This window comes from Lissotriton vulgaris, chromosome 11 (assembly GCF_964263255.1).
Source record: "Lissotriton vulgaris chromosome 11, aLisVul1.2, whole genome shotgun sequence".
Lineage (NCBI taxonomy): Eukaryota > Metazoa > Chordata > Amphibia > Caudata > Salamandridae > Lissotriton > Lissotriton vulgaris.
This window is the reverse complement of record NC_141699.1, coordinates 785,549,240-785,575,657: the sequence shown is the minus strand read 5'-3', so window position 1 is coordinate 785,575,657 and position 26,418 is coordinate 785,549,240. Positions and strand designations below refer to the sequence as shown.

The window sequence follows — 26,418 nt, the reverse complement described above, 5'->3', positions numbered from 1 at the left end:
GGCGGAAGTTTAAATTTTTTTTTTTTAAATTTGTCTTCCTCACTTTGGATTAGTTGTGCATCTCTGCAGCCCCACACTTCTGCTCCGTAGATGGTCTTTGAAATACTAACTGATCTATACAGAGTCATCACCTGTTCTGGAGACCAACGACCCATTCGACGTGCAAAGCTCAGTATAGCCCCATTAGCTGAGACTAGTCTCCTTGCCCTCTCCTCAATCAAAGGGACGAAGTTTAACTTCTCGTCAAATAAGAGGCCCAGATATGGGAATGTTTTAACAGTGTCCAAGACCTGATCCCCCAGTTTGAATACAAATTTCTTTTGAGGTTTCTTCCCCGCTATCATGATGAATGATTTTTTCATGTTGACGGAGAGATCCAATTTCCTCATGAAATCCGAGAAACCCTTGATTAAAAGTTGCAGACCAACAGCCGTTCGGGCTAGGAGCACCGCGTCATCGGCGTACAAAAGTACTGGCAGATGACGCGTGCCCACCTTAGGGCAGTCAGTTCCCAATGCTACGAGGTCATTCTCCAGGCCGTTTATGTAGAGGGAGAACAAGAATGGCGCCAGGATACACCCCTGCCTCACCCCGCCCGAGCACGGGAAGGGATCAGTACTCACCCCCCCCCGCACTGTAGCGGACCTTGGCAGTGGTGTTCCAATGTAGCTCCCTTAAGATGTTAATGAGATCCGGGTCAATGCCTAGGTTAGACATAAGTGTCCAGAGTTTAGCTCTGTTAACATTGTCGAAAGCTGCTGCTAAGTCCATAAACCCCATGTACATGGTGCCTTCAGACGCCTTGGTATACTTAGCAGTGATCAGGTAAAGGTTAAGGCATTGGTCGGTGGTTGACCTACCTGTTCTGAACCCATACTGGGTATCCACCAGGGTGTTATTGATGTCAGTCCAATCTGTTAGTCGATTGAGGAGTGCCCTTCCTAGTATCTTGGCGGAGACGTCAATGAGCGAGATTGGTCGATAACACTGCGGGCTGTCCCTACAGCCTTTTTTATAAATAGGGACAATCACCGCAGTGGACCATGATCTCGGCAGACCCGTTTTGATTGCTGCATTCAAGACTCTTGTTACCATTGGGACCCATAGCTCCGTGTTGCTAAGAAAAAGATCCGGGGGGGTCCCGTCCGGGCCCGGGGCTTTGTTTCGTGTTAGACCTAAGATTGCTTTGAGTACTTCATCCAAAGATAGTTCAAATTTATCTGCCCTTGGTCCCCTCCATATTCCATCAGCAGTGTCCGTCTCCTGTTGATTATACAGGGATTTAAAATGAGCGATCCAGTGTTCTGGTAAGATGTTAGAGCTGATGACTGGGGAATTTGAGTCGTGGAAGCAAGGTCTATTTATAATTTTCCAGAACTGGGCATAGTCTTTGTTCTCACCAGCCTCCCTTAGGTCTGCCCATACTTCTTTTTGAAGGGTCCCTTTCCTGATCTTTAGTTGATTTTTGTAGTTTTTTCTGCAGCGAGCGATTTCTACCTTGTCCCTTGGGGTTTTTTTCAGGCTCAGTTTTAGATCTCTTAACGCTTTGGAACAGGTAGAGTCAAACCATCTTGGCGTAGATGACTGTGTTGCGGGCTTCTTGGTTGTTAGGAGTCTCTCAATTATTTTAGTCAAGTTCTCAAACGCCTCTACTACTCCTTTGTCCTCGGTTGTGTGTTCTAAACAGGTCTCTATGTGGGCTTTCCCTTCATCCACTAATTTGACATAAAATTCCTGGGGGTTGATCACTGACCACCTTAAGCGTCTCCCTTGGGCAATTGGTTGAATATCTGATTGATGAATCAACCCTGGGTCTTTTTTAGTTAAATCGTTCCCTTTGATTTCTATTATAATGGGATTATGATCGCTGAAGGGACTCCACTCTGTCCTAGTGTTTAAGATCTGATCTCTTGCGCTAGCTGAGATCATTATGTAATCTATTATGGACCCCCCACCTCTGCCCTTGAATGTCGGTGTTAGGGATTCGCCTACCTTGAGAGCAGCTAAGTCCATGACATGAATGAGGGCAAAGTCTTCTAATAACTTCATCAAAGTTGTTCCCTCTTTACAATGAGAAAAGTGGGGGGCCTTTTCTAATGGGCAAGCTGACCAGTCAGGGGTTGGAGGGAGTAATTTGGGGCATAAATGACAATTAAAATCCCCCATTAACAGAACAGTTGGTTCTGGCCGCTTGGTTGCGTGTTTCAACAATTTTTTTAGGGTACCCTCTTTTTCCTAGCTGGTCACACAGCGTCTCTGCATGTATCAGGTAATCCTCTTTTCTAGAGCAGTTGCGTCTGATCCTGTCAGTCTGTGGCAATACTACACCCCTCCACCTCTCCTGAACCTAACTCCTTCCTCCTACTTTTAGTAAAAATAATTTTATACCCATTTTCACTCTAAACTCTTCATTCAAGAGAAAAGACATTCAGGAACATATGCACTTTTTGGAACGCATAACAAGGCACTTATCAGTGGTGCTTGTAGCATGGGTATACTAAGGACTGTAGAGATGGTCGAGTGGCATTGTCCACCAGCCTGCCTCACACACTAATACATCTAGGCCATGGCACAGCAGGTACCGTGGTTAGCACAGAGGATGCTGCCGGCATCAACAGGTCCCTCACACCCCTCATCAACATGGAGATCCTGCTTATCTTGTAAATGCTGCAGACCATGCTGAATCCTTGTGGTCCTGGGGACCTATGTTTTGCCATGGGATTCAGTAAACCACCTCCAACATATAGGGCCTCCCCTATAGTGATGCACAATTCCAGATGGATGCACCATTTCTTTCATGCTGCCATCATCGCCCTGGTTGGAGGCATTCCCTTGGGGTTGGAAACGAAGGGAAGGGGACATTTGAAGATAGCTACGTCCGAAACTTGGTTGGGAGAGTCCTCCAACCCTGATATTGCGACTGCTATCCCGCCTGATTATGTTATTTTCAGACATGATAGACCTATCGGGAGGGGTGGAGGGGTGGCGATTGAGGTTCAGAGATCTGCCACATGTGTGGTCACTCCCATGGCACCCATCTCCGGTTGTGAGTCCTTGGCTTTCTCTATTGCCCTATCTTCCCATCAATCTTTCTCTGGGCTCCTGGTCTATAGACCTCCAGGTCAGCGAGGGCCCTTCTATGAGGAGTTGCAGGCATTAATTATGGCACTTTGCTTACAGACAGAACATTGTATTGCTCTCGGGGATTTTAACATACACATGGAGGATGGGCTGGACGGTGAAACGATTAAAATCAAAGATACCACCGCCCCCCTGGGCCTCATTCCCTACTTATCAGTTCCGACCCATAATAGGGGTCATACGCTAGACCAGGTGTTTTCTACTATTCCTCTGGTTATGGCCAGCCCCATCCTTGTTCTCTGGTCGGACCATTTCCTGATTAGCTTCCAGATTCAGGGTGTTAGCAAACTCCTGGGTGCAATTCCTAATCATTGTAGGCAAACGAGTAGGGCTTACCATCGGGTGACCCCTGAGAGTCTAGCACAGGCCTGTTTGGAGCATCCTTGCCATCTTTCGGGCGATCTTGAGAGGGATCTCGACCTACTACAGAAGTGGCTAGTGGAGCGGCTAGATGATCTCGCTCCTCCTACTGTGCCTCAGACGACTGCTAGGCGGACCTCTGCGCCTTGGTTTACTGATTCTCTTGCACTTTCCAGGCGTAATTGCAAGGTAGCAGAGAGGCTCTGGCGCCAGCAGTATGATCTTGAGGCCAAGGCCACTTATAGGGCTACTATTAAGATCTATCATGCGGATATTTTGGCCAAAAAAAAGAACTATTATGCAGCAAGAATCAAGACTGCCTCCAGTTCCTGCAGGGAAATTTTTACTATTGTCAAGGAGTTTGTAACTCCAAAGGCCAGTGCTTCACATCATGAGTTTTCCGAGTCATGGGTGATCTGGATAGCTAGTTTTTTCTCTACTAAAATTAAGCAGATTCAAGAGTCCTTTCCCTCCCTGGACCCTAGTGTTGTTACCATCCCGAAGAACCAGTTGAATTTGATAACTGAACCTGGACCCTTTCTTTCTGAGTTTCCATCTATCTCTATGTCAGTCTCCCGGGACCTCCTTTCCAAACTTAAATCAGGCTCACCATCTGACCCCTGCCCTGCTAGTTTTGTAGCTAGGGCTGGTGAGGCTTTGAACCCATTAATTAACCCCATTCTTAACCAGTCTTTGTCAAGTGGTGTGGTTCCTTTGGTTTGGAAACAGGCGATGGTGGTTCCACTACTTAAAAAGTCGGGTCTTGACCCCGAGATCCTTGCCAACTATAGGCTGATTTCCCTCTTGCCTGCTCTCGCTAAGACAGTGGAAAAGCATGTTCATACTGTGCTCTCCACTTATCTTGACACCCATAGCCTGCTGCATTCCACCCAGTCGGGCTTTCGCTCCAATCTAAGCACTGAGACAGCACTTTTGGAGGTTAATGAGGCCATCAAGGAAGTGTTGGATGAGGGAGGAAGAGCTATGTTGGTAATGTTAGACCTGTCGGCGGCTTTCGACACCGTCCCTCATGAGGGTCTCCTCAACAGACTCCATGAGATCGGTCTGAGAGGGAAGGTGTTGAACTGGTTTAGATCCTATTTAGCTGGTCACCGACAGGTGGTCTGGGCCCCCCCATACTCTGACGAAGTGCCGCCTTTTGAGGTCGGAGTTCCTCAGGGGTCTGGGCTTAGCCCGACTCTTTTTAACATCTTTATGACCCCTTTGGCGGTGCTGGCTGAGTCATTTGGGGCTCAGATCGTATCATTCGCCGATGATACTCAGCTCCTTTTCATTTGCGGGAAGGGGGCTGAGTTCAACGAAGAGAGCATCCGTGGGTGTCTTGAGGCTGTGTTCGAATGGTTTCAGCGAAACAGCCTCAAATGTAACCCTGGAAAATCTGAGGTGCTTTTCTTCGGGTGTCAGGCTGACCCAAAGTGGCAGGATTGGTGGCCTGTGAACATGTCCCCGCCCACGTCCTCCTCTCAGGTTGCGAAGAATCTGGGGGTCAAAATTGATAACTGCCTGTCACTTAAGTCCCAGATCCTTGGTCTGACGGGCACCTGCTTTGGTCTCCTTAAAATGTTGCGCAAGTTTCTTCCCCTGCTCCCGCTTGCGCATAGGAAGACCACTGTCCAGGCTCTCATCTGTTCTAGGCTGGACTACTCAAATGTTTTGTATTTGGGTCTTCCTGACTATCTATTACAGAAACTGCAGGTGGTCCAGAATTCGGCAGCTTGGGCAGTCTTTGGTCTGCCTCGTCGCGCGAGAGCATCGGACCTTTTACATTCCCTACACTGGCTCCCTATTCGTAAGCGGATTGTTTTTAAAACACTTACGCTGGCGCATAAGGCTCTCCATGCTGTGGGAGCTGAATATATTCAGAAACGCCTTGCTATTTATAAGCCAGCTAGATCCCTAAGATCGGAATCTCTTGGTCTGGCCACGGTTCCTTCTGTTAGGAAAGCAAGGGTGGGGGGGCGTTCTTTTAAACACCTGGCTCCCAAGCTCTGGAATGCCCTCCCTTTGTCGCTCCGCAGTACCTCGAACCTGCTGGCCTTGAGAAAAGGCCTGAAGATGTGGCTCTATGGACAGTGATCTGCTGTTTCTTTTGCGTTCTTCCTTCTGCCCTCTGTTAGTCTGCGGTGGGTTTGAAAGCGCTGGGACACTCCTCAGAGTAGCCGAGCGCTATATAAGACACCAATAACATTAACATTAACGCAACAAGGAGTGTTGGGGCAGGTCATAGGTTTCAATGGAGAAAATTATTTAAAGGGCGAGTAAAGAACAACTGATGTCTTGGCATTTAATGATGAATTATTTTCACTTTTGGGTAGATATATGCCCCCTTCCTGGGCTGAATCCGTATAATTATGTTTTATCTTCTACACTCAGGTTATCTTACCTTTGACTTAACAAGATAAGGTAGGTTCTTTCATATATATTCACAAATATAATAACATAGGGATCCTAAAAACCCTGCTGAATGCCCGAGACCTTTATTTAGGTTGATTTATGGGCAGAAACATGTCAGCACCATTGAGGTATGTGAAGGCCATAACACCCAATAAAGTCCTCTGAAGATACTCCCCTATTATTTTGAACTCATACCAAGGGTACCGCCTAAAATAGTCATTCTTGTGGTTGATCCCGAGGTATTTTAAGTTAGGAAAACTGGGTCCCGGATAAATATCCAGATAAATAATTTCTAAGAACTCTCTCAAGACAGTCCCCCTTGAGGTTGAGTCCACCTGGAGAAGTTCTCAGAGAAGGTACTAACGAAACATAATAATACCTAACCAACCGACTACCGCGTCTCTGGGTGTTGTGATGTATTACTACAGCCAGATGTGGGGTCTACTCTAGCCTCTTTCTCCAAGTGTTAATGATGATTTATTGACATAGTGCCATATTTTTAAGTCTTTTGGGGCAGATTATCAGTTGGGTGGGGACAGATTGGAATCTTTAGGGTCAGATTTTGTAAAACGCATGTTATTTATGTATTTAGATCGGCAGATACCTAAGGCAAATAATAACACTGATTTTGGAAATTAACTACATTTTGGGGTCACTCAGGAGGCCAAATTTCATAATTGACGCGTTTTTGCACTCAGAGCCTCATTTATGCCATTTTGGCATAGGGCAGTGCTTTGGTGGAAATGGAAGGAATGCACCATACTTAGGCAATAAGGTGCATTCCTGTCCTTTCTGCCTGCACTGGTGCTGTTTTGGCAGCCTGGCCTCAACGCAGGCACCCGTGCACCATGATGCAAGGGTGCCACCGATGCAGGCAGAATTGTTTTTGTGCAGGAAGGAGGCATACGGATTTGGCACTTCCCCAGGTTTATATGATTTTGTAAATCTAGGGCAGGATAAATATCCAGATAAATAAATTCTAAGAACTCTTTCAAGACAGTCCCCCTTGAAGTTGAGTCCAACCTGGAGAATTCTCAGAGTAGGTACTAACGAAACATAATAATACCTAACCAACCGACTACCGCGTCTCTGGGTGTTGAGATGTATTACTAGATCCAGATGTGGGGTCTACTCTAGCCTCTTTCTCCAAGTGTTAATGATAATTTGTTGACATAGTGCCATATTTTTGAGTCTTTTAGGACAGATTATCAGTTGGGTGGGGACAGATTGGAATCTTTAGGGTCATATTTGTAACAGATTTTGTAAAACGCATGTTATTTATGGATTTAGATCCGCAGATACCTAAGGCAGATAATAACACTGATTTGGGAATTAACTACATTTTGGGGTCACTCAGGAGGCCAAATTTCAAAATTGACGCGTTTTTGCACTCAGAGCCTCATTTATGCCATTTTGGCATAGGGAAGGGCTTTGGTGGAAATGGAAGGAATGCACCATACTTAGGCAATAAGGTGCATTCCTGTCCTTTCTGCCTGCACTGGTGCCGTTTTGGCAGCCTAGCGTTAACGCAGGCACCCGAACGCTGGCACCCGTGCACCATGATGCAAGGGTGCCACCGATGCAGGCAGAATTGTTTTTGTGCAGGAAGGAGGCATACGGATTTGGCGCTTCCCCAGGTTTACATGATTCTGTAAATCCAGGGCAGCGTCAAATTCCATGGGTGTTGGTGGGAAAACCCACAGCAACACCCATGGAACGCCTCTCGGACTACAGTATGGCGATGCAGCGATTTGTGCTACATCGTCTTACTCATGATTTATGAGTCCACTCACAGTCATGCAGGGTGGCTTAGCGTGGCTTCATAAATCTTTATGCGAGCCCTGCGTCAATCATGTACCACTTTACATGGTGTAAAAGTGACACAAGGCTCTCACAAATAAGCCCCCTAGTTTGTAAGTATTCAGTTGCTTTACTTGTGTTGTGTGGCTGGTGGATGTCTGTGAAGGGAGCTGGTGATGTCTGAATTCTCCACTGTGTGTATTATTCATCACACAGTAATATGAGTTAATAGTATATTCTTTAAAGATAATGTATGTCCTATTCCTGTGCCAGACACATTAGGCTCACAAATCATTGGCTATAGGAGGGCCAAGCTATGCATGGATAGTGTGGGCAGCTGTCCAGGCCCCCACAGCCAACCAACATGGGGCCCGTACCTCTAAGACCTCTGCCTTGTGCCTCCCAACTGTGTTGAAGAGCTGCGAGGCCCAAGGCGTTGCAATCATGTGCAACTCAGGAGAAAATAGGTGCAGGGACACCCTTCTGTGGGCCTCGCCACACTGCCATGACTGCGAGGTACATCGAAAGGGTACCTCTTCCCCTGGTGTATGAAAAGAAGGGGCCCCTACCTAACAGGATGAACCCATGTAAGGAAAATATACTTTTTTGGAAAACAAAGGGGGGAAAAGCACCGGGTTACGTGCAGAGATTATAACCACACAAGTTAGACGCTGAACAAATATTCAAGTACTAATCAATATTTGTATGATTTATCTTCATTTTAATTTTAATCATTATATCAAAAAAGATTTTGTTCACATTGTATCTCTGCTTTTTAAAAACATTTTTTTTTTTTTTACATATTTTTTAACTTGGCAAAATACATTATATTTCTTGTGACCCTATACACTTCTAATAAATTACAATCACAAATAAATCACATAAAAATGATCAGTCATCTCTTGAAATACAGAACCAATTCCTCTTCAACGCGTTTCGGCGGTTAGCCTTCCTCAGGAATTCTGTATTTTCTATGTGACAAATTGATACTGCTTCCCAAATTGTAAGGCTCCGATGATATGTCTTGTCCAAGGGTCGAGAATTTCAAAAGAACTGCTGAATAGAGAGACTGGTGTGAACGTCTTGTAATGTTCCAAGATTCAACTTCAAAGAGACATGTCCAATTGATTACTGCGGGTCGTGCTGGTTAGCTGTAGTAGATTGTAATTTATTAGAAGTGTATAGGGTCACAAGAAATATAATGTATTTTGCCAAGTTAAAAAATATGTAAACATTTTTTTTTTTTAAAGCAGAGATACAATGTGAACAAAATCTTTTTTGATATAATGATTAAAATTAAACAGAAGATAAATCATACAAATATTGATTAGTACCTCTTCCCCTGGGCCTTGCAGCTCTACACCATAAGTGCGATGCTCAGGGAACAAAACCCCTCTCCCAGGTTAATCATGGCCTGTGATTGGGGATCCAGTCTATTGTTGCCCACACAAAGGCACTGCAGGTCACCTCAAATCCTGCACTTTTAACCCTTCAAATGACAAGCAACTCTCTTTCAGCCATTGATGAGCTGTAAAAGAGATGCATGTGGACGGCAGACAGGGAGGCTTTGCAGCACACCAGGGGTCCTGTGCAAAGCAGCTTCAGTGGAGCCTACAGCTACCGGGATGCAAACGTCCTTCAATGAGTGCCTTGAACCTAGTCTCAGGCCCTGTACTGGGCGTATGCCCTTAAAGGGTATCTTAAAGTGCTGTCACAGTGTTAAATCACTAAAGGAGGCACAGCAGATTATTATTTGCCCAGGAACAAACAGTTGATTACATTAGTAGAGCCAGGACTGTGACACACTTCTACTTGGTGCAAAGGCTATGCACTGGGCCACTGTAATTATGCAACAGAGGACAGACAAATTGTGCGGAAGGGTTCACTAAATTATGTGGTTACAAAATATGTATGCGGTATCATGCAGTACATTTTGTCATAGCATTACTTTATTATTCTCTCATTTTATGCTTGTTAACACTGTCAGCGCATAGGCTGCCCCTCATTAGTATCAGTTTAATGCCCAAACATAGTAATAAGCAACCAATAGGAGACCAGTGAACCTTTGAAATGGGCCTTTCATTGCATGGCAACACGTGTTGCTGAGTTTTTAGAAAACTTTTGAACCTCTGGTTTAAAATCTTTAGATTGTGTAGCAGATGATGGATTATGTAGCAAATACGGCATATCCATATTTATGGGAAACCACCATGACCGCACAATTGCATGGTTTCAGTGGCCCCGGCTATATATTTACCACAGTATTGCATTTAGGTGAATATACCATATGACTGGACACTTTTTCTCTCCCAGATAAATTTTGAGCCTAATTGCAACTTTGGTGGTCCTCCTGTGTTCCACATGAGAACAGACAAAGTCGTCCCCACACTGTCCGCTGGTTCACAACTGTAATCCTTGGCAGGCGGATATGCTGTGGGGGTGCCTCTCTAGGGCTCGTAGGAGAGCCTTAGAAAGGCACCGCCATTAGACTGCCACAATACATTCCTGCACAGGAAGGAATGCACCATGTCATACATTCCTTCCCACGCAAGAACTGGGGGTGGCAGTCTCACTGCCATGAAAAGGATGGTGGTGAGGCAACTTGTAATGTGCTCGGCTGTGCCGCTGAGGCACCGGCAGCATATTGCAGCCTCTGACCGGTTGCAACTGTCCTGTGGCGGTCCATCCGCCATAGTCGTAATACGGCGGGTGGACTGCCATGGTGACTATGGCAGTCGAATGTACTGCCTTAGTCGTAATCAGGTCCTTAGCCCATGTTGTAATCATACGCTTTCTAGCAGTTTTTAAATGGAATCAAAATACTCCCAATCATGCCAAAAAAAGGAGCACATCAATAAGTTCAGAAAAGTGATTGCCCAAGACCACACAATTTGTCCAGGTGGGAGGCCGGGATTACATTTACAGCTAGTCCACTGGGCCACAACTGGTGTGTCAGTTATTCTAATAGCATCGCCAAAAGGTGCCCTTCTCAGGGAAATGTCATTCTAGTTATAATGTTTATTTCCATCATAATAAGTGGAAATGGTAAAGTTGAGATTAGTTGTCAAATTTCACAGTTCCCTGACTAAAACATACCCACTGGACAAGATCCTGTGGCGGTGGTTACTACTAGAATTTGCTAGAAACGGTTATTTGCTAGTTAGAAACTGAGATTTGCTACTGGTCTTTAAAAGGTTAAGCAATTCATTCCATTTGAATACCAGAGTTCTTTTTCTAAACTTGTCTCTCAAAATTTGCAATAGTGAGTAGTTAAGGCTTACTCCAGGACATGGTAACAGGATTAGAAATCATATATACTTTGAATAACAATCACAATCAATAAACTCAATCTTCAGCTGCATTTTTTTAAAGATGGTCTGTGTCAGAGGTAGAGATTTAAAATGAAGTTCCAAAAATCTTCTATGTGACTTCCAGTTCCTTTGCTCCACAAGAAACTTCTGGTTTCTCTGCAAACACAATGTGTCTCAAAAGGCACAGAGTGCCCTGTGAAACGAATATTGGAAATTTGCCACCCTACTATGGTCTCACAGTGCTAGACCATGCTTGTGAGCTCCAGGGGAAGGGGCCCCCTTCTTCTACGACTCACAGTGATGGCTCATATCTACGTGGTCCAGGAATGGAGATTCTTCTCCTCTGAGACTTGCAGCACTAAACCATAGATGTGAGGCTCAAGTCAGTGGGACCTCCTCTCATGGGCCTTGCCACACCAGCCAGTAGATTTGAGGACCAGGGGATAGACCCATTCTTGGACTAGCAGTGCTATACTATTGCTGGGGACATAGTTGAGTGGGACTACACCCCCTTGGCCTCACAGCACTAGACCATAGATGTGAGGCCCATGGGAAAGTTCCTAACCACTCCCCTGGCCCTCGCAGCTCTGGATCATGAGGGGAACGTCTAGAGGAGGAAACCCCATTAACTCGGCCTGCAGCGCCAGATCATTATTGTGAGACCCAGGGAAGAGGGCTTCATTACATTGGGCCGTTCCTTCTCTGGGCCTCATAGACCTGGTCTAGCACCGCATGATATACGAGTGCTGTTCCCTGTCCTGTATAAATACTGCAGGCATATATGCGTATCTAATGCACTAATCTGGAAACAAATAGTTAACATCTGATTGAACTTGTACGTTTTGGAGAAACCGAGGCCAAATCTTTCCATCCAGCTTGACTAACATAATGTATTTCCATTTAATTGAAATTTAAAATATATGTGCTTATTCTAATAATGTTAATATTTATATTATTGTTTTAGTAATAACTGCACTAAGAAAGTTGCTTCTTGTAAAGTCGCTCAGAAATAGTCAATTGATGGCACTTCCTAAGATGTAATTTTCTGTGATTTCATGCTGTATGCAAAATAGGGGGGCCTCACACGTTTCCTTTCTTTCTTGGGCCCCAAAAGTCATAGGACTGGCCCTGGGCTAAAGACACAAAATGTGGCCGACAGAAACTGCAGCACACTAACCTTGAGGTTCTTACAGACCTGAGGCCTCCGAAGAGAGACAGGTGGTAGCCGGATCCAGACTGGTGCTTAAATTTGAAACTAGAGATAGTTAAGAAACGGAATGTGTAGGAAGACTTTATCATAGGTCTGTGGACAATTTGGATAACTAGCAAGCTGAACTGACGAAGAGAGGTAGGTCGAGAATTAGAAAAGGAGTCAGTTTTGGAAAAGATGACTGAGCAGTGGGAACTGAGCAACATTCTACGAAAATGCATTTGAAGATTAGCTTTAGACCTCACAGTTTTCTTCTGCCCACTACAGCATACAGCATAGGGAAGAGAGTCAGACCACTTCACAAGGAGCACATCTAGATTCAAAGTAGTACCAGTCAGTGCCAGGGACTACTATTGCAATGTGTGTTTTTGAGACAAAAACTATTTTGCTTTTAGCCATTTTTTTATTGGGCAGACCCCAACAGCTCCCCAAAAAGTAAAGTTTTACAAAAGCCATGATAAAGCAAAACAAAAATTGACAAAGCCAGAACACTGGAAGCCAACACCTAACCAGTTGGCTTTGCCAATGCTTCTGTTTTTATGTATTTGCACTAAGGATCTTCTCCAAGGACCACTTTGAAACAAGAAGAAGACCTAAAGAACAACGTTATTTAACTAATAATACCTTGCTCAAAGGTCTTTGGAATTGGTGATATTAGATCTCAAAAATCATATTTTTAATGTTGGGGTTCATTTAAATTCCAGTTGCCGTCTGCTCCTTTGAAATAATTGCGAACTAAACCGGAATCAGCTTAAAATCTGAAAAACAAATTCAAATGTCATCAAAATACATATTTTAAACAAACTGTAGCTGTGACATCAATCAAATTTGTTACCTGATCTGGAATGTTTTACAGATGTGATGTTATTTTTCTTCTCGCCACTTGCTCATTTGAGCTTTGCATGTACAATCTGCTAAAATATTTGAAAAAGTCATTTTGTAAGCCGGTTTGGCTCAATCCATCCTGTTTTAAATGCCCTTTAAAAGTGTTTTTTGTGTTTTCTACTGAAACAAAAATTACATACATACATCCACATTTAGGGGCCGATTATGATGGCGGACAGACCTGAGTCCGTCCACCACCATAGAGTAGGAGGGAACCTCCGCATGGCCTGCGGAGTTCCCTCCTGTGCAATTAGGATGTGACCGCCACCCTGGCGGTCACATCCTCTATTTTTACCATTGCTGTGGGTGCGGCTTCAAGCTGCATCCGCCGCAATGATAAAAATGCATACATTGCATTTGTATGCAGAAAGCGGCAGGCACAGTGCAGTGCCTGCCGATTTCTGCATACAATTGCAGGGGGGTACCATAGGTACCCCCCATGTGCACACCCCATCCCCCCATCACCCAGGGGGCCCGCAACGGGCCCCCGCAGTGAAGTTACACATGCTTTTTCACGGCGGAAAACCTGCAGCGGAAAAGCATTTTAAACAGCCCATCCTAATATGGCTGACGGTGTCTGAGAGACACCGTCACCATATTAGAGCTTTTCCGCCGCGGTTGTAAGCCAACCGCGGCGGAAAAGCTGCGGACGGAAACCAGGACCCACCAGCCATCCTAATGTGGCGGTGGGTCCGCTGCGGTTTTTCCGCATCCTCCGGGCCGGCGGTGGCTTCCGCCGGCCCGGACAATGCGGAAAAACTGCAATCGTAATAGGCCCCTTAATCTTCATTTTGGAAATTGACACACGGTGAGGGATATACCCACCCTTCCCAAGCGCAAGCACAGGAATCAATTGGCTAGAGTTGTGAAGGCAATTTTTGAAGATTAAAAGAAGCTGAATTGTATAATGCACCCATCATTCTAGGTAATATGTGATCCATTGAGCCTGAAGTATTATTTTATTGAAATCACAACAAATCTATGGTTGCGAAAAATTTGGCAAAGCCATAAAATCACCTAAATTGTAATACCCAGCTCTCAGACTAAGGGTGCAGGAAGTCACATGATACAAATGGTAAACGATGACTAGTCACCATAGGGGGAGGCTTGGATGAGGAACTCCAGCCTAACTACTAGGTATCTTCTTCAATGTTCACTAGGGCGACTCTGCACTCTCACTTGCTGTCTTTGGATTAGTATTTGGTACAGAGCTCCAGATAACCACTCATACTGTTTCTATTTGGCATTTGTATATGCCAGTTAGTGATGGAAATATACATTTACAAAACTGAGGGCACATGATTAAGGTTTCTTGACAGTTCTTGCAGGTTTTATAAGGGACAACCATTCTGAGGCATCCGATATGTGGGTAGTACTATCTAGTGTTTTTTCATGCCTGGGTACTAGTTGTTTCATGGCAAGTTCCAAGGTGGCACCATTTTATCCAACAGTATATTAACCATCTTAGGATAAAGGACTAGAAAGAGCAAAACACATATCGGCTACCACCATCAGCATGACAGTTTAATAAAGCACTCAGACACTGCAAAGAAGAACCATAAGCATATGCACACGTTATTGTTTTGTAAACTGTTGCATGTGTGTTTGCTTTGGCAGAGTAAATAGAGTAAAATGGAGAGCTCTGGGCAATAATTGATGGTCTCCTGGCAATCTTTTGATCTTGGGTCTCAGTTTTTAAAGAGTGAACTTTTTGGATATTGTTGGTGCAGACACAAGATAGTTGACTGATTGTGTGTAAACAAAAAGCATGGACTAGAGAATATTGTAAAACAAAAATAATAATTAATCTTTTTGTATCACCCAACACTGGCATTTGTAGAATGCATTTTATTCAAGTCACATGTCACATTAATAGACACAAACATTATAGAACTCTTTCAACAACACAATGCAAAAGACTTTGGCAAAACAGACACTCATATCACATGGCAGTGTATGTTATTTTTTCAATGATGTGCTAGCAAACAGCCCCTGACTTCACATGGCAGCTCACTTAATGGGAGAGTCCAGTATTTCTTGATAATCCTGTCTCCCCATCTTGCCCCAATAGAGCTTGTATCCAGCTAGGGTAAAAACACTGATTAGGATGATGGCGCCTCCAATGAGGTCATAAACACTGGGAAACATGCGCAACACAATGAGTTGAAGTATCATGGCCACCACAATCTCAAGATGCTGAACTGTGCTGACCAGAGCAGGGTGGAACTTATTTAATGCATAGTAAACACCTAGGAATGCCACAGTAGAACAAAGACAGATGGCCATGAGATAGCTCCAGGTTTCCCCATCAAGTGGGATGATAGGTTCTTGAAGAACAAACATGCTGCAGGCTCCCCACACGGTCCCAGTCCATCCAAACGTAAAGAGGGCTGTCCACATGCTCACCTTCTCTTTGATTGACCTGTAGACTATCATAGAAAGAGCTGTGGTCAACCCAGCCATGACTGTCATAGTGTATCCAAAGGCTTCCTTCCAAATGTTGAAGGAAGATGTGTTCTCATCAACGATGTTTGGAATCATAACTAGGCAAACTCCAAAGATACTGCTTACCACGGTTAATATATCAATGTAAGCCATTCGTTCATCTACCAGCAAAAACGCTAAGATGGCGCTGAAGACAGTGGTTGTGGCCCTCCATAGTGTTGTTCCATTGCTTGGTGGAACAATGGAGAATGACGTGTATGCACATGTGATGGAGATGACATTGCACACTCCATAGAAGAAAAGTCTCAGTCTGTACCCCGAGGGACCAAAAGGTGCCTCCTTGTAGTAACACACTACCATGATAGACAACACCTGCAGGACAGAACGGATGAAAATCAACTCCAGTGAGGGCACTTTAGAACGGTCGGCGACAAGTCTTGTGATCAAAGCAACACATCCATGGGCCAGGGCAGACCCAAAGAGTACTGCCCAAGTTTTTCTTGACTGGGAGATTGTGCTTTCTGCAAAACTTTGAAACTGCTGTGCTAGCTCACTATCTTTGCCTTCGGTTGATCGGGATCTACCATCCATTGTTCCAAAGAAAGTTCTTCCCTTCCTCTTGCCATCACCGAGGAGTCTTTTCTTTGGGTTTTCTTCAATGAAGCCATCATTGTCCTCATTGATTTCTTCATATCCATCATCTCCAGGCTGGGGGTAATGGGATGTGTATTTCACAGTCACTGTGTTGGGGTGTATTTTGACTCTCTTTTTGGCTGCATAGGGCTTGGATGGAGATGCATCCATTTCCGCAAGGACAAGAAAGCTGTAAGAAAAAGATTCACATGTCAAAATCATTAGAAATTATTAACAATGTTCCTTCAAATGTTTCTTCTGACCCTGTAAAAATTATTGTCATATATTTGAGTTAAAAAAATTCCTTTTTTTAATCAAGCATAACTTAGGTATATATTGACAGAATTGCTTGGCTTTGGATACTTATTTCACTCACAATGAGAGAACTGTCTCAACTTTCCATTGTACACACATAGTTGTGACAGGTGAGGCACCAGAATATTGTAGACTATATATATATCAAATGACAAATTTATTGTTTCCTAAATATTTATTGGAATTAATTATACAAAATCTACACGCGATGGTGTGGGTACATACTATTTAGTAGGCGATATAGAGATACCTTAATATCGTAGCCAAAATATTTTGGACCAAAATATGGAAAGGCTTGTATAGATTTTCTATACTTAACTATATATATGTATGTTGACGATATACACAATTTTAAAGTACATAAGTACATAGGTGGAGTTAAGAATGATAAATCAGTAATTATCTATATTCACTTACTTCCTCTATAATTTGGTCCTCAATATTTTGGCTATGATATTAAAGTATTTCGATAAATACTACTCAATGTTCCAAGCTCCAACAATGCCCGATAAAACAGTATTTTTGTAAGCAATATTTCAGGCATGATATTTTGGTAAGATGATATTCTGCCAATCATATTCTGACATACAAACATTGCGACATTACGGCAGTGTAGAATGACAGACATTACATTGTAATTATGATTAAACATCATTATGTCACGTATTTGCTATGTACTTAGTGTGACCCATAGGTACTGGTATTAACTTCCTGCAGGTGACTGGATGAATAAGAGAAATCGTTTGTACCACGCCCAAGTTAGAAATATATATAAAGAGCTGAGGAGATGGGTCTGTGTTAAAATCTAAGATCCCAATAATTTAAAAGGGATTACATGAAAATACTCAAAATACTTCAAACAAAATCATCAATATTGACCATGCATTAGTTCTTAACTTTTCTATAAGAGAGAGCATCCATATACACCCCTCCTTCACACATGGCTGTAGGTGACGGACTCCTTGTTGCATGCTGTGTCTGTCTACTTACCTATAGCGACTCCCACCACTCTTTACCCTTTTCTCAACCCTCACCAGCTGCTCCCACTCTTAGCCTGTACTGTGCATCTGCATTCTTTCTACTTCCAGTGTAAATGTAACCAACCTCCTATGATTAAACTTAATTGGAGCCCTACAGCATTGCCACTGGAAGAGGTTCTGCATTTGCCTAGACACTTTTGGCTACACTTGAGACCCAATGTTTGCAATGGTGATTGTTCTTCATTGGTTTCCTATTGGCAGTGCACTGCTGTTCCTCATGGGAAGGTATACATATCTCTCTCTCTCTCTCTCTCTCTCTCTCTCTCTCTCTCTCTATATATATATATATATATATATATATATATATATATATATATATATATATAATTTCGATTCAAAGTTACAATTGTGCATTTGGATATCTAAATCTTGAAGTATACCAGTACCGTGATAAATCGTATATACATTGACTTACAACATGATGGCTGAATTTACAGCGGCATGAACCAATTGAACAAAGTCCTCTTTATTTATCCATGGTCTGTCCAGTGAAAGTACTGTTTCAACCACCTGTATTAAACTGCTTGGCAAAGACACCGTTTTTACTGGTATTAGCTTTGAAAAAGGCAATGTCCGAAACGTGTCTGCTCACTAAATTGATGTATTTTACACTCTGTGAGTGCCTGCATTTTCCTTTTGGAATGGAGCAGTATATATATATAAATATATAACTGTTATCAAGGTATATGAATATACCGGAACGCGTGGGTTAATCTGTGCTGGCATTTGAAATTGGTTTAAGAATAAATTAACCTTGGAACAGAACACTGTTGATGTGCGGCTCTTTACTTCTGGAGGTTCGTTTGGCATAATGTTGATGTTTGGTTCAACCGCGTGAGCAACGCACTTTTCATGAAGCGCCTGAAAACTTTGTCGTGATATATATATACATATGTGTAGGTGTGTGTGTGTGTATATTTATATATATAGATATCCTCCACAACAGGCTCACTGTGGCTGATCCGTTTGGCGCTTCTCACTCGGTGCAGTGCCTCTGGCTGAGCCTCGCCAGTTTTTAATTTTCCCAAAACCTTCTAAAAGAAGGAGACCCAGGTCGCACTCCCGGGTTTGTTGATTTGCAATCCTTTTTATTTTAAATCGCTTTGTCAGGTTCTCAAAAGCCACACCGACGCGTTTGGTTCTCCGCTGAGATCTTGATCACGGTACCTGACAAAGCAATTTAAAATAAAAAGGATTGCAAATCACCAAACCCGGGAGTGCGACCTGTGTCTCCTTCTTTTAGAAGGTTTTGGGGAAAATATATATGTATGCGCATAAATAAATATATATATATATATATATATATATATATATATATATATATATATATATATATATATGAATACCACGCTCACCCTCAACAGAAAGAATGAGCCCGACATATGCTGGCTCCCACCAGGATTTATTGCGCGTAAAATCACAGCAAAGTCCAGGAAAACGTCAGGCAGACGCGTTTCTAGCAAGTGTCTTAGCTTTCATCAGTGCCGATTCTCGTTTCCTCATGGAGTCTCACAGCTGGGGATAATCAGGGTCCTGAGCATAACTCTGGTCACTCCTTTTGTAGATGTCAATCCCCAGCCTCCGCTTTCAATGGAACTGCCTCCTGTGACGATGTCGAGACCAGAGGCATGCTGGTACTTTGAGTTCACGGTTTCAGCCCATACAGTGATAGCTGACCAAAGCCCAGTGGCTTGACTCGAAGTTTCACACACCCCCGACCTCGTCTTCAGGGATGATTTCCGCGGTACCTGGCGGGGCCTCTGCAGACACGCTGCAGCCTCTTTCCCCATAGCAGTAAGTCCCAGCAAAATACTTTGAGATCGCTTGGGGGGGTGACACGTTGTAGTTTTATACACACACCAAAGTTCGCTGATTTTTCGTGTCACGCCAGATCAAGAGGGCATGCCGGTAAGCCAGGAAACAGCATACTGGCTTTGTATATGAATACCACGCTCACCCTCAACAGAAAGAATGAGCCCGACATATGCTGGCTCCCACCAGGATTTATTGCGCGTAAAATCACAGCAAAGTCCAGGAAAACGTCAGGCAGACGCGTTTCTAGCAAGTGTCTTAGCTTTCATCAGTGCCGATTCTCGTTTCCTCATGGAGTCTCACAGCTGGGGATAATCAGGGTCCTGAGCATAACTCTGGTCACTCCTTTTGTAGATGTCAATCCCCAGCCTCCGCTTTCAATGGAACTGCCTCCTGTGACGATGTCGAGACCAGAGGCATGCTGGTACTTTGAGTTCACGGTTTCAGCCCATACAGTGATAGCTGACCAAAGCCCAGTGGCTTGACTCGAAGTTTCACACACCCCCGACCTCGTCTTCAGGGATGATTTCCGCGGTACCTGGCGGGGCCTCTGCAGACACGCTGCAGCCTCTTTCCCCATAGCAGTAAGTCCCAGCAAAATACTTTGAGATCGCTTGGGGGGGTGACACGTTGTAGTTTTATACACACACCAAAGTTCGCTGATTTTTCGTGTCACGCCAGATCAAGAGGGCATGCCGGTAAGCCAGGAAACAGCATACTGGCTTTGTATATGAATACCACGCTCACCCTCAACAGAAAGAATGAGCCCGACATATGCTGGCTCCCACCAGGATTTATTGCGCGTAAAATCACAGCAAAGTCCAGGAAAACGTCAGGCAGACGCGTTTCTAGCAAGTGTCTTAGCTTTCATCAGTGCCGATTCTCGTTTCCTCATGGAGTCTCACAGCTGGGGATAATCAGGGTCCTGAGCATAACTCTGGTCACTCCTTTTGTAGATGTCAATCCCCAGCCTCCGCTTTCAATGGAACTGCCTCCTGTGACGATGTCGAGACCAGAGGCATGCTGGTACTTTGAGTTCACGGTTTCAGCCCATACAGTGATAGCTGACCAAAGCCCAGTGGCTTGACTCGAAGTTTCACACACCCCCGACCTCGTCTTCAGGGATGATTTCCGCGGTACCTGGCGGGGCCTCTGCAGACACGCTGCAGCCTCTTTCCCCATAGCAGTAAGTCCCAGCAAAATACTTTGAGATCGCTTGGGGGGGTGACACGTTGTAGTTTTATACACACACCAAAGTTCGCTGATTTTTCGTGTCACGCCAGATCAAGAGGGCATGCCGGTAAGCCAGGAAACAGCATACTGGCTTTGTATATGAATACCACGCTCACCCTCAACAGAAAGAATGAGCCCGACATATGCTGGCTCCCACCAGGATTTATTGCGCGTAAAATCACAGCAAAGTCCAGGAAAACGTCAGGCAGACGCGTTTCTAGCAAGTGTCTTAGCTTTCATCAGTGCCGATTCTCGTTTCCTCATGGAGTCTCACAGCTGGGGATAATCAGGGTCCTGAGCATAACTCTGGTCACTCCTTTTGTAGATGTCAATCCCCAGCCTCCGCTTTCAATGGAACTGCCTCCTGTGACGATGTCGAGACCAGAGGCATGCTGGTACTTTGAGTTCACGGTTTCAGCCCATACAGTGATAGCTGACCAAAGCCCAGTGGCTTGACTCGAAGTTTCACACACCCCCGACCTCGTCTTCAGGGATGATTTCCGCGGTACCTGGCGGGGCCTCTGCAGACACGCTGCAGCCTCTTTCCCCATAGCAGTAAGTCCCAGCAAAATACTTTGAGATCGCTTGGGGGGGTGACACGTTGTAGTTTTATACACACACCAAAGTTCGCTGATTTTTCGTGTCACGCCAGATCAAGAGGGCATGCCGGTAAGCCAGGAAACAGCATACTGGCTTTGTATATGAATACCACGCTCACCCTCAACAGAAAGAATGAGCCCGACATATGCTGGCTCCCACCAGGATTTATTGCGCGTAAAATCACAGCAAAGTCCAGGAAAACGTCAGGCAGACGCGTTTCTAGCAAGTGTCTTAGCTTTCATCAGTGCCGATTCTCGTTTCCTCATGGAGTCTCACAGCTGGGGATAATCAGGGTCCTGAGCATAACTCTGGTCACTCCTTTTGTAGATGTCAATCCCCAGCCTCCGCTTTCAATGGAACTGCCTCCTGTGACGATGTCGAGACCAGAGGCATGCTGGTACTTTGAGTTCACGGTTTCAGCCCATACAGTGATAGCTGACCAATATATATATATATATTTATATACTATAAAACGCATTGATATGAATTTAGAGGGCACTTTATAATGTTAAAATGATTTATGTGAAGATAAAACTTAGTAATCAACTTAAATTAGAAAACAATTTTTACATTAAACCACTAATTGAAGGTCTCTGGGCCTGATTTAGAGTTTGGTGGACACAGCACTCTGCTGCAAAGGCGACGGAGTATCCTGTCCCCAAAACCCCTGGTCTTCTTTCTTCATTCAGAAACGAGCGGACCTTAGGTTTTCCATCAACACAAACCATCCCTCAAAGTAGTAGGAGCCTTTTGAGGAAGGATGTTACACCACGCGCCCTATTTAGAGTAGACCATTGAATGCATTTTTTTTTCTGTCCTTCACCACCAGGAAATACTTGGTGGTGAACGACAGAAAAATACAATAATGACTGCAACACCCTGGGAAATAACTTCCACGGTGTGGGGCGATCATTTTTTTTATTTTTCAGAAACAAATTCCCCCTTTGAGGTTTTTGTTTCTGAAAAACATAAACCTTTAAAATACTTGGTGAAGATCCATCAAACCCGACAGCATCCGCCTACAACCTTTCCATTCAATGAAATGAATAACTGTGACTGAGTACTGTCCACCACACTTTAAAAAGAGCCGTCTGTCTTTTCACCAGCAATAGAATCCAAGGGGGACAAAGAACTGATCGATCTCTTACTCACCGCAGCGATCAAGACAATCCTGAACAACTGGAAGGACACAGGGAAAGCATCGTTTAAGATGTGGTTCAACTGGATCACCTTCCTATGGGGAGCAGACACCATAACATCAAACCAAACAAGAACGACCCACACGAATGCAGAAATGTGGCTATCCCTGGACAACTACCTGTCCTCACACAAGACCCCCTACACCAGCGCCTTGTCGGCACAGAATCCGTGACTCTATACATGTATACTGTACCTTGTAAATACCTCAATAAAAGTACTGAAATAAAAAAAAACATGTACTAAATATAAAGACACAGCAGTATTATCATCCTTGGTAACTAGATTCAAAATGAGCGCAGCAATTTTTTGCCACTCCACACTGCTAAACTTTAGAAGAAGCCGCCTGAACTAGTTCAAAAGAGCATACCAGAAGATGGTGAATAGACTCCTTTGACTAACCGCCTCAAAAGCCCATGCCATCAAAAACCCACCTTATGGCCATCCTCTATCGAGGTAACAAAACATCCTGACACGGGCGAGTGGGAAAGGAGCATTCGTTCACTTGATCATACTGGTCTATGTAGAGTACTATGCTTAACAGGGCAGACCTTGTTAGCCATAGCACTTCCCTCACTAAATGCTGTCTGGACTGAGGAAATTGATTAATCCGGGAATTTCCCTTACTATAAATGTAGCAGCAATAGCTTCCCATAAACCTTAGCACAAGAACGAGACAAGGAAATTAAGTGATAGCTTGCTGATGAGTTAAACTCACTGTCTTTGAACAGTGGGATAATCCAAGGAACCTTAACAACATTGGATTCTCTCTCCTTACAAAAAAAAACATTACTCACTGCTGCCACAAATAAAACACTTACATTTGCAACTGCCTTAAATAAATCGATCTCTATCAAATTGAAATTAAGTCTTGAGCCCATTCTGTGAAGTTAGAAGCTCAGACACTTCTGAAGGCTAATGGAAGTAATTGATTGGAACAATGTGTTCACTGGACAAAGATTAATTGCAAGATAGTTCCTTCCTTGGCTGGAATACAGAATACTGCAGAAAATAGTCCGTCAAAGCTTGAGTAGAGACTGTTGAAACTATGAAAACACCATCGCCAGTATTATCTGGAGCCATTCATTCTTCCCCTCGCTTCCTTAAGTCCTCCTCTTTCGGAAATTCCAACAGCTCACCTTCTGCTATGTAAATATCCTGGAACCCTTCTTGGTACTTTTGCCAAAATTATCTTTTTAAACTAAAGATATGCAGTGTTGATGAAGGCAGCACAGGCCTTCAATACAAGAATGTGATCTTTTATGGTCCAGATCCTTCAAAGGCATACTCGGCCAATTCTCGATCAGGGGCAGAATATGCAGAAGACCAATGTATCTATCACATAGGGGGTTACCTTACCTGCTTGAGAGCTATATACAGCAGGATACTAGATGTATCTCCCCGAGTGTGTGAAATGACTTCTCTGGCACCACAGTTATTGTGCATGGTATGCTTTGTTCCCATGGGGGCTGTCCTGTGGGGTAGCAAATGTGGCTGATTATGGTTCATCCCACGTGGAAAGTTATGTCCACTTACACAACGTCTGTGCCTGATTTCTGCGTATTTTGCCCCCTTGATGTGGGATGAGACTTGCAATGATACCGTGGGGGTACCGTGTGTGTCCCCAGTGGCTCCAATATACACTGGAAGCTACATATAGAACTTTGTAAGGCCAGGGTCTCTTAGTTCCAGGTGAGCATTGTGTGATACTGGTGTACAATATATTTTGTGGAATTTTCCCAACATAACATTACATAACCAGGAGTTGAGTCTCCCACCTTTATTTTAGGTGACCCATCTTGCACATTATGAGTCAAGCCACATACCCGGGTATGTAAGGCTCCTTGTGAACGCTCTGTAACCTAATCACATAATATATCACAAAAATTCAAGAAAGCCTAAAATGAAAAAATGCCCTCCAACAGTCAAACAAGCTAAAGAAGGAATAGTGTGGCCTAAAATTAGCATTTTTAGAAGTCTTGATGGGAGCGACGATTAGAATAACCCACATCTCCTGCCTCCTTCCCTAAAGAAGATGGAAAGATTGAGTATATCATATATGACATGTCTTTCTCTTAAAGACTCCGTTATGACTTATCTTTTGCAAGTTCGTTGCACGGGCTTAGCCAGGAATATCTAACCATTTGGGCTGTGGCCAAGTGGTCGGGCTAGCAAATTTGGAAACTTTTAGCCGAACAGGATGTCAATCAAAAAAAAATGCGGAGACATCTTTGGTGTCCCAATGATCTCACGCTGCAGGGAAACTGAAGGAAGATAATGATTTTATTATTCTCCATTAGTCAAGATGCAACAGTGAAGAATGTGCAAAACACAAGTGGGGAAAACCCCACACTGACAACGTTTCATCCAGGTATGTAAGCTTTATCATGCTGGGGAGGACGGAAAAGTATACAGGGGTTTGGCCTGACCACAAGGACTTTGCTGAGAATTAGTAGTTCATGTGGCATGTTACCTCATACGGGACCATTTCCCTGTGTGTCACTCAAAAAATCTTAAGAAAAAAATACACTTCTTACCCCTCTCTCACCTTCCTCCCCTATGGATTTTGGAGGTTATTGGTGACAAATCTAGAATCTATACTACTATAATAAAGGAAGAACTTTGAGGCTTTGAGGCAGGAAAACTCGGGAACCACAGTGCCAATCCACACACCCGATACACCGTTGTAATCGTCAGGGTGTGCAGATGGTTATAGGCTATATAAATAAAAAAATAAAATAAATTATTTAAAAAATGTACATAAAAGAAAAAGTAGTCCCTCCGAAGTAGCGCCGGCCGCGACGTGCGTGCTCGCGTCAGGAGCGCGGGGAGGAGCGGCGTCCAGGAGCGCGACGAGGAGCAGCGGACATGGCGAGGGGGAGGAGCGGTGACGTGAGGAGCAGCGGACAGGCCGGAGGAGCGGTGACCAGCGGCGGTGAGGTGACAAGCAGCAGACAGGCGGGAGGAGTGGTGAGGTGACGAGCAGCGGACAGCGGCGGTGAGGAGCGAGGAGCGGCGGACCGGTAAACTGAGGAGCGCGGGGGAGGAGCGGCGGCTGAGGTAAGGGGACCCACGGACAATGTCGGGGCAGGCGGGGGTCGGTTGCAGGCGGGGGACGGGCCGGGCGGGGGCCCGGGCTTCTGGACAATGTCGGAGCGGGCGGGGGTCGGGGAAGCCTGATTGCTCCCGGACAAGGTCGGGACGGGCTGCTAGTTTTAAATAATATTGGATCAGAACGTTTGCTAAAAATATAATAGCGTTTAAATGGCTGGGTCAAACTCATTAGGAAATTAAAAAATAGCAAAAACTGGACAGAATGTAAAATAATCTTTACAAAGAGGTCAGGCACTTTTCTCAGTGAATTGTTTTGTGAAAAATAGTAACAAATGGGGGAATTTGTAAGCACATTGAGGCATTAAAGTTGGCAAAAGATTACAAAGACTGAAAAACACCTCTAGTTCTTACTTAATTACCAAATGGAATCATTTAAAGAGCATTGAGTCAGCAGCAGGGGTTAAGACAGGATGGTAATTAAAAGCATAATATTTTTTTATGGAGGAATGAAAGGCAAAAGGTAATGTTTGGGGGTATGAATACAACAAAAGGAGGGAGGGAGAGGAAAAAGTGGATTCAGTCTCCCCTGGCAATTCGTTTAAACAAAATAGAATCCACTCAGAAGGTGGCAGTGATCCCTAAAGTGATGGGGAGCACACAGTGTTGTTTAAATACCCCTCACACACCAACAGGCCCCTTGGTGTCATGCTTCATCATCGGGGCCTTCGCATCCCTCTACGGGATGCGGCGTGCTGCGACTCACGGATACGTAGGAGCACTGATAGTGAACTATGTGTTTGTGTGTGTGAGAGGGAGTGTGAGTGGTGAGGTGAAAAAGTGAAGGTTAAAAAATACCTGGCTTGTAGGAAAAAATATTTATTATGTCCTCGGCTGGTATTGTTAAAAGGGGTGCAAGATGAGGTTGTCAGTTATACGTATTAGGGTATATCAACCTCTAAAAAGTGCG

General features: G+C 44.2%; 1 protein-coding gene across 1 annotated transcript in view; it reads right to left on the bottom strand.

The window, feature by feature from the left end:
* Positions 1-14,957: 14,957 nt before the first annotated feature.
* The window catches only part of SLC35G2 (solute carrier family 35 member G2), a 238,818-nt gene continuing 227,357 nt past the window's right edge, over positions 14,958-26,418 (bottom strand). Inside the window, exon 2 of the mRNA XM_086944864.1 lies at positions 14,958-16,390. Coding sequence (XP_086800990.1) covers positions 15,133-16,371 — 1,239 coding nt within the window. The 5' untranslated portion in view covers positions 16,372-16,390 and the 3' untranslated portion in view covers positions 14,958-15,132. The remainder of the gene's footprint in view (positions 16,391-26,418) is intronic.